The sequence below is a fragment of the Mobula birostris genome, unplaced genomic scaffold (genome assembly GCF_030028105.1).
Source record: "Mobula birostris isolate sMobBir1 unplaced genomic scaffold, sMobBir1.hap1 scaffold_1647, whole genome shotgun sequence".
In the NCBI taxonomy this organism is placed as follows: domain Eukaryota; kingdom Metazoa; phylum Chordata; class Chondrichthyes; order Myliobatiformes; family Myliobatidae; genus Mobula; species Mobula birostris.
Genome location: NW_027274690.1, coordinates 77,725 through 85,820, shown reverse-complemented (window position 1 = coordinate 85,820; position 8,096 = coordinate 77,725). Strand labels below are relative to the sequence as shown.

The 8,096-nt window shown below is 58.9% G+C and overlaps 1 protein-coding gene across 1 annotated transcript; it reads left to right on the top strand.

Moving 5' to 3' along the window:
• Positions 1 to 493: 493 nt before the first annotated feature.
• LOC140192551 (proline-rich transmembrane protein 2-like) lies at positions 494 to 6,252 on the top strand. Its single transcript, XM_072250117.1, has 3 exons — positions 494 to 862; positions 2,314 to 2,446; positions 6,038 to 6,252. Exons 1-3 carry the CDS (start codon positions 494 to 496, stop codon positions 6,046 to 6,048), a joined length of 513 nt encoding a protein of 170 aa, XP_072106218.1. The 3' UTR covers positions 6,049 to 6,252.
• The last annotated feature ends 1,844 nt before the right edge of the window (positions 6,253 to 8,096 follow it).

Here is an 8,096-nt window from a genome sequence, read left to right as displayed (position 1 = left end):
TCTCCCTATCTCCCCTCACTCCTCCCTCTTCTCTCCCCCTCCCCCTCCCCTCCTCTCTCTCCCCTCCCCTCCTCTTTCCTCTCCCCCTCTCTCCCCTCCCCCCTCTTCCCCTCCCCACTCCACCTCTCAACCCCTACCACCCTTTCCTCTCCCCCCTCTCCCCCTCCCCTCCCATCTCCTCCACTCTCCCTCCTTCCACCTCCCTATCTCCCCTTCCTCCTCTCCCCTCCTACCCCTCTCCTCATCCCCTCCATCCTCTCTCCCCATCCCTCCCAACTCTCCCTCTCACCTCTCCCCACCCTCATTGCCCCTCTCTCCGCCCTCTACCCCTCCACCTTTCTCCTCCTCACCTTCTCCCATTCCTCTCCGCTTCACCCCTCGCCCCCGTGCCCCCCTCTCAGCCTGTTCTCCCCACTCCCTCACCCACCTCACCCACCTCACTCACCTCACCCTCCTCACCCTCCTCTCGCCTCCCCTCTTCCCCGACTCAGCCATGGCCGTGACGTCGGACAGCCAGCTGCCGGAGGTTGTGGCGCCTCAGCCGAGCCCCCGCCCTGCGGACAGCGCCCCTGCCAGCCCGCCGAAGCCTGAGGCGAATGGCCACGGGGTCGTGGAGCAGCCCAGCACCTCCGCCGTGTTACCGGGCACACCCCTGCGGGCGGCCAGGGCCGGCTCCGTCTCCCAGCCGACTCCCCCGGCCGGACAAAACTCGCCCCGCCCCAGCCTGTACCGTCCCGCCTCGCAGCAGACCGTGGATGCAGGGGAGCTGCCGAAACCCCGCGACTACATCTTCCTGGCCGCCCTCTCCTGCTTCTGTCCCATCTGGCCTCTCAACATCGTCGCCTTCGTCTATTCCGTCATGGTGAGTTAACCCCCACCCCCGCCGTCCTCAACACACCTTCCATTTCCCCACTCTCCCTCCCCATCACACACTCCCGGGGTCAGACACAGAGTGAATCTCCATCCACACCGTCCCATCACACACTCCCGGGGTCAGACACAGAGTGAATCTCCCTCCACACCGTCCCATCACACACTCCCGGGGTCAGACACAGAGTGAAGCTCCCTCCACACCGTCCATCACACACTCCCGGGGTCAGACACAGAGTGAAACTCCCTCCCCATCACACACTCCCGGGGTCAGACACAGAGTGAAACTCCCTCCGCACCGTCCCATCACACACTCCCGGGGTCAGACACAGAGTGAATCTCCATCCACACCGTCCCATCACACACTCCCGGGGTCAGACACAGAGTGAATCTCCCTCCCCATCACACACTCCCGGGGTCAGGCACAGAGTGAAGCTCCCACCACACCGTCCCATCACACACTCCCGGGGTCAGACACAGAGTGAAGCTCCCTCCGCACCGTCCCATCACACACTCCCGGGGTCAGACACAGAGTGAAGCTCCCTCCGCACCGTCCCATCACACACTCCCGGGGTCAGACACAGAGTGAAGCTCCCTCCGCACCGTCCCATCACACACTCCCGGGGTCAGACACAGAGTGAAGCTCCCTCCACACCGTCCCATCACACACTCCCGGGGTCAGACACAGAGTGAATCTCCCTCCCCATCACACACTCCCGGGGTCAGGCACAGAGTGAAGCTCCCACCACACCGTCCCATCACACACTCCCGGGGTCAGACACAGAGTGAAGCTCCCTCCGCACCGTCCCATCACACACTCCCGGGGTCAGACACAGAGTGAAGCTCCCTCCGCACCGTCCCATCACACACTCCCGGGGTCAGACACAGAGTGAAGCTCCCTCCGCACCGTCCCATCACACACTCCCGGGGTCAGACACAGAGTGAAGCTCCCTCCGCACCGTCCCATCACACACTCCCGGGGTCAGACACAGAGTGAAGCTCCCTCCGCACCGTCCCATCACACACTCCCGGGGTCAGACACAGAGTGAATCTCCCTCCGCACCGTCCCATCACACACTCCCGGGGTCAGACACAGAGTGAATCTCCCTCCGCACCGTCCCATCACACACTCCCGGGGTCAGACACATAGTGAATCTCTCTCCACACCGTCCCATCACACACTCCTGGGTCAGACACAGAGTGAAACTCCCTCCACACCGTCCCATCACACACTCCCGGGGTCAGACACAGAGTGAATCTCCCTCCACACCGTCCCATCATACACTCCCAGGGTCAGGCACAGAGTGAATCTCTCTCCACACCGTCCCATCACACACTCCCGGGGTCAGACACAGAGTAAATCTCCCTCCACACTGTTGAGCAGTTTGGTCATGGGACTGATTCGTCCTCCCTCACTGAGGGAATGATGGTGTTCTGCCCCAGTCTAGGAACAGTTTCCAGAACGGAGATGTTGATGGAGCCCGGCGGCTGGGACGAGTGGCCAAGTTGTTGAGTGTGGTGGCGCTTGTGGGTGGCCTGCTCATCATCGGAGCGTACTGTGTGATTAACTTCTCCAGTGAGTGCACGCAGTGGGATTGGCGGGGACCCATCGGGAATGTGGACAGTGGGAGTGAATGGGAAAGGGAGGGTCCCATTGGGAATCTGGACAGTGGGAATGATTGGGAAGGGTTGGGTCCCGTTGGGAATGTGGATGGTGGGGATGAATGGGAAGGGGTAGTTCTCATTGGGAATGTGGAAGATAGAAATGAATAGGAAGATGTGGGTTCCATTGGGAATGAATGGGAAGTGGTGGGTCCCATTGGAAATGTGGACATTGGGAATGAATGGGAAGGGGTGGGTCCCATTGGGAATGTGGATGATGCGAATGAATGGGAAGGGGTGGGTCCCATTGGGAATGTGGAAGGTGGGAATGAATGGGTTCTGTTGGGAATGGGAATGTGGATGGTGGAAAGGGATGGGAATGAATGGGTCCCGTTGTGAAAATGGATGGTGGGAATGAATGGGAAGAGGTGGGTCCCATTGGGAATGTTGACGGTGGGAATGAATGGAAGGGGTGGGTCCCATTGGGAATGTGGACGGTGGGAATGAATGGAAGGGGTGGGTCCCATTGGGAATGTTGACGGTGGGAATGAATGGAAGGGGTGGGTCCCATTGGGAATGTGGACGGTGGGGATGAATGGAAGGGGTGGGTCCCATTGGGAATGTTGACGGTGGGAATGAATGGAAGGGGTGGGTCCCATTGGGAATGTGGACGGTGGGGATGAATGGAAGGGGTGGGTCCCATTGGGAATGTGGACGGTGGGGATGAATGGAAGGGGTGGGTCCCATTGGGAATGTGGACGGTGGGGATGAATGGAAGGGGTGGGTCCCATTGGGAATGTGGACGGTGGGAATGAATGGAAGGGGTGGGTCCCATTGGGAATGTGGACGGTGGGGATGAATGGAAGGGGTGGGTCCCATTGGGAATGTGGACGGTGGGGATGAATGGAAGGGGTGGGTCCCATTGGGAATGTGGACGGTGGGAATGAATGGGAAGGGGTGGGTCCCATTGGGAATGTGGACGGTGGGGATGAATGGGAAGGGGTGGGTCCCATTGGGAATGTGGACGGTGGGGATGAATGGAAGGGGTGGGTCCCATTGGGAATGTGGACGGTGGGGATGAATGGGAAGGGGTGGGTCCCATTGGGAATGTTGAATGGGAAGGGGTGGGTCCCATTGGGAATGTGGACGGTGGGGATGAATGGGAGGGGTGGGTCCCATTGGGAATGTGGACGGTGGGGATGAATGGAAGGGGTGGGTCCCATTGGGAATGTGGACGGTGGGGATGAATGGAAGGGGTGGGTCCCATTGAATGGAAGGGGTGGGTCCCGTTGGGAATGTTGACGGTGGGGATGAATGGAAGGGGTGGGTCCCATTGGGAATGTGACGGTGGGGATGAATGGAAGGGGTGGGTCCCATTGGGAATGTGGACGGTGGGGATGAATGGAAGGGGTGGGTCCCATTGGGAATGTGGACGGTGGGGATGAATGGAAGGGGTGGGTCCCATTGGAAATGTGGACGGTGGGAATGAATGGAAGGGGTGGGTCCCGTTGGGAATGTGGACGGTGGGGATGAATGGGAAGGGGTGGGTCCCGTTGGGAATGTGGACGGTGGGGATGAATGGAAGGGGTGGGTCCCGTTGGAATGTGGACGGTGGGGATGAATGGAAGGGGTGGGTCCCGTTGGGAATGTGGACGGTGGGGATGAATGGAAGGGGTGGGTCCCATTGGGAATGTGGACGGTGGAGATGAATGGAAGGGGTGGGTCCCATTGGGAATGTGGACGGTGGGGATGAATGGAAGGGGTAGGTCCCATTGGGAATGTGGACGGTGGGAATGAATGGAAGGGGTGGGTCCCGTTGGGAATGTGGACGGTGGAGATGAATGGAAGGGGTGGGTCCCGTTGGGAATGTGGACGGTGGGAATGAATGGAAGGGGTGGGTCCCGTTGGGAATGTGGACGGTGGGAATGAATGGAAGGGGTGGGTCCCGTTGGGAATGTGGACGGTGGGAATGAATGGAAGGGGTGGGTCCCGTTGGGAATGTGGACGGTGGGGATGAATGGAAGGGGTGGGTCCCGTTGGGAATGTGGACGGTGGGGATGAATGGAAGGGGTGTGTCCCGTTGGGAATGTGGACGGTGGGGATGAATGGAAGGGGTGTGTCCCGTTGGGAATGTGGACGGTGGGGATGAATGGAAGGGGTGGGTCCCGTTGGGAATGTGGACGGTGGGGATGAATGGAAGGGGTGGGTCCCGTTGGGAATGTGGACGGTGGGGATGAATGGAAGGGGTGTGTCCCGTTGGGAATGTGGACGGTGGGGATGAATGGGAAGGGGTGGGTCCCGTTGGGAATGTGGACGGTGGGGATGAATGGAAGGGGTGTGTCCCGTTGGGAATGTGGACGGTGGGGATGAATGGAAGGGGTGGGTCCCGTTGGGAATGTGGACGGTGGGGATGAATGGAAGGGGTGGGTCCCGTTGGGAATGTGGACGGTGGGGATGAATGGAAGGGGTGGGTCCCGTTGGGAATGTGGACGGTGGGGGTGAATGGAAGGGGTGGGTCCCGTTGGGAATGTGGACGGTGGGGATGAATGGAAGGGGTGGGTCCCGTTGGGAATGTGGACGGTGGGGATGAATGGAAGGGGTGGGTCCCGTTGGGAATGTGGACGGTGGGGATGAATGGAAGGGGTGGGTCCCGTTGGGAATGTGGACGGTGGGGATGAATGGAAGGGGTGGGTCCCGTTGGGAATGTGGACGGTGGGGATGAATGGAAGGGGTGGGTCCCGTTGGGAATGTGGACGGTGGGGATGAATGGAAGGGGTGGGTCCCGTTGGGAATGTGGACGGTGGGGATGAATGGAAGGGGTGGGTCCCGTTGGGAATGTGGACGGTGGGGATGAATGGAAGGGGTGGGTCCCGTTGGGAATGTGGACGGTGGGGATGAATGGAAGGGGTGGGTCCCGTTGGGAATGTGGACGGTGGGGATGAATGGAAGGGGTGTGTCCCGTTGGGAATGTGGACGGTGGGGATGAATGGAAGGGGTGTGTCCCGTTGGGAATGTGGACGGTGGGGATGAATGGAAGGGGTGTGTCCCGTTGGGAATGTGGACGGTGGGGATGAATGGAAGGGGTGTGTCCCGTTGGGAATGTGGACGGTGGGGATGAATGGGAAGGGTTGGGTCCCGTTGGGAATGTGGACGGTGGGGATGAATGGGAAGGGGTGTGTCCCATTGGGAATGTGGACGGTGGGAATGAATGGAAGGGGTGGGTCCCATTGGGAATGTGGACGGTGGGGATGAATGGGAAGGGGTGGGTCCCATTGGAAATGTGGACGGTGGGGATGAATGGGAAGGGGTGGGTCCCATTGGGAATGTGGACGGTGGGGATGAATGGGAAGGGGTGGGTCCATTGGGAATGTGGACGGTGGGGATGAATGGGAAGGGGTGGGGTCCCATTGGGAATGTGGACGGTGGGGATGAATGGGAAGGGGTGGGTCCCATTGGGAATGTGGACGGTGGGGATGAATGGGAAGGGGTGGGTCCCATTGGGAATGTGGACGGTGGGGATGAATGGGAAGGTCAATTCCACTAACGTCTTTCTGTTCCTCCACAGTCCTGCAGTGAGCTTGGGAGCCACCGTATCCCATCTCCGTGGATCGAGACGGCTTTCCTGTGCCGCATCGACTCACCAAGATAGAAGACTGCACGGATCGGCTCATCCAGAATCTCCCCACCCCCTTCTTCTCTGTCATCTCCACACCTCTGGGGACCTCGGGTTCACCTTGCATGCCTATGCAACCACTTGAAATGGGAGGGAGGGTCAGAGAATCTCCCCAGAATGTGTTCTGAATCCTCGGAAGGAGCCGTCCACCTGGTCTCCCCCCCCCCACCCTATTATACCCCATGGAAGGATGCTGAGACACCACCCTTCGAGATCTCACTCTCCTCCGTGCCCTGACCCAGGGTGTGGAGAGCTGTGTCCTCAAGGCAAGGCTGTGAGCTCTCCTGTGGGGAGTTTTAGTGAATAACACATAACTACTCACTGTGCAAGAGGGGCAATGTTTAACTATGGTGAGGGGAGGATGGGATTAGGGTGAGGGGAGGATGGGATTAGGGTGAGGGAGAGTCGTTTTAAAATGCCTATAGCTCTCTACATGGCTGGAAATTCTGGACTGTTCCGTGCTGACTGAAGTACCTGTTCCAGCCAGACCTACCTGTCTGAGTGTCTTAAATGCTGTTCATGTACCTGCCTCAGCCTCTTCCTCTGGCAGCTCGTTCCAGACACACACCACCCTCTGGGTGAAAAAGTTGTTCATGTCCCTGTTACATCTTTCCCCTCTCACTTTAAAGCTGTTCCCTCTGGTTCTAGATTCCCCAACGCTGGGGGAAAAGATTGTGCACATTCACCCTGTCCGTACCCCTCGTGGTTTTATACACCTCTGTAAGGTCACCTTTTAGTCTCCTACGCTCCAGGGAATAAAGTCCCAGCCTGCCCAACCTCTCTCCATAACTCAGTCCCTCGAGCCCCATCAATATCCTCATCAATCTCCTCTGCATCTCTCCAGCTTCACGGTATCTTCCCGATAGAAAGGCGACCAAAACTGAACACAATAGCCCAAGTGCGGCCTCACCAACGTCTTGTACAACTGTAACGTGACCTCCCAACTCCTGACCTGTAATGTGACCTCCCAACTGCTGACCTGTAATGTGACCTCCCAACTGCTGACCTGTAACGTGACCTCCCAACTCCTGACCTGTAATGTGACCTCCCAACTCCGGACCTGTAACGTGACCTCCCAACTCCGGACCCGTAACGTGACCTCCCAACTCCGGACCTGTAACGTGACCTCCCAACTGCTGACCTGTAATGTGACCTCCCAACTGCTGACCCGTAACGTGACCTCCCAACTCCTGACCCGTAACGTGACCTCCCAACTGCTGACCCGTAACGTGACCTCCCAACTGCTGACCCGTAACGTGACCTCCCAACTCCTGACCCGTAACGTGACCTCCCAACTGCTGACCCGTAATGTGACCTCCCAACTCCGGACCTGTAACGTGACCTCCCAACTCCTGACCCGTAATGTGACCTCCCAACTCCGGACCTGTAACGTGACCTCCCAACTCCTGACCCGTAACGTGACCTCCCAACTGCTGACCCGTAACGTGACCTCCCAACTGCTGACCCGTAACGTGACCTCCCAACTGCTGACCCGTAACGTGACCTCCCAACTCCTGACCCGTAACGTGACCTCCCAACTGCTGACCTGTAACGTGACCTCCCAACTGCTGACCCGTAACGTGACCTCCCAACTGCTGACCTGTAACGTGACCTCCCAATTCCTGACCCGTAACGTGACCTCCCAACTCCTGACCTGTAACGTGACCTCCCAGCTGCTGACCCGTAACGTGACCTCCCTACTCCGGACCCGTAACGTGACCTCCCAACTGCTGACCCGTAACGTGACCTCCCAACTCTGGACCCGTAACGTGACCTCCCAACTCCGGACCCGTAACGTGACCTCCCAACTGCTGACCCGTAACGTGACCTCCCAACTCCTGACCCGTAACGTGACCTCCCAACTGCTGACCTGTAACGTGACCTCCCAACTGCTGACCCGTAACGTGACCTCCCAACTGCTGACCCGTAACGTGACCTCCCAACTCCTGAC

Coding starts and splice junctions, on each gene's coding strand:
- LOC140192551 (XM_072250117.1), top strand. CDS start 494: ATGGCCGTGACGTCGGACAGCCAGCTGCCGGAGGTTGTGGCGCCTCAG. Junction 863..2,313: donor CCTTCGTCTATTCCGTCATG/GTGAGTTAACCC, acceptor GTTCTGCCCCAG/TCTAGGAACAGTTTCCAGAA.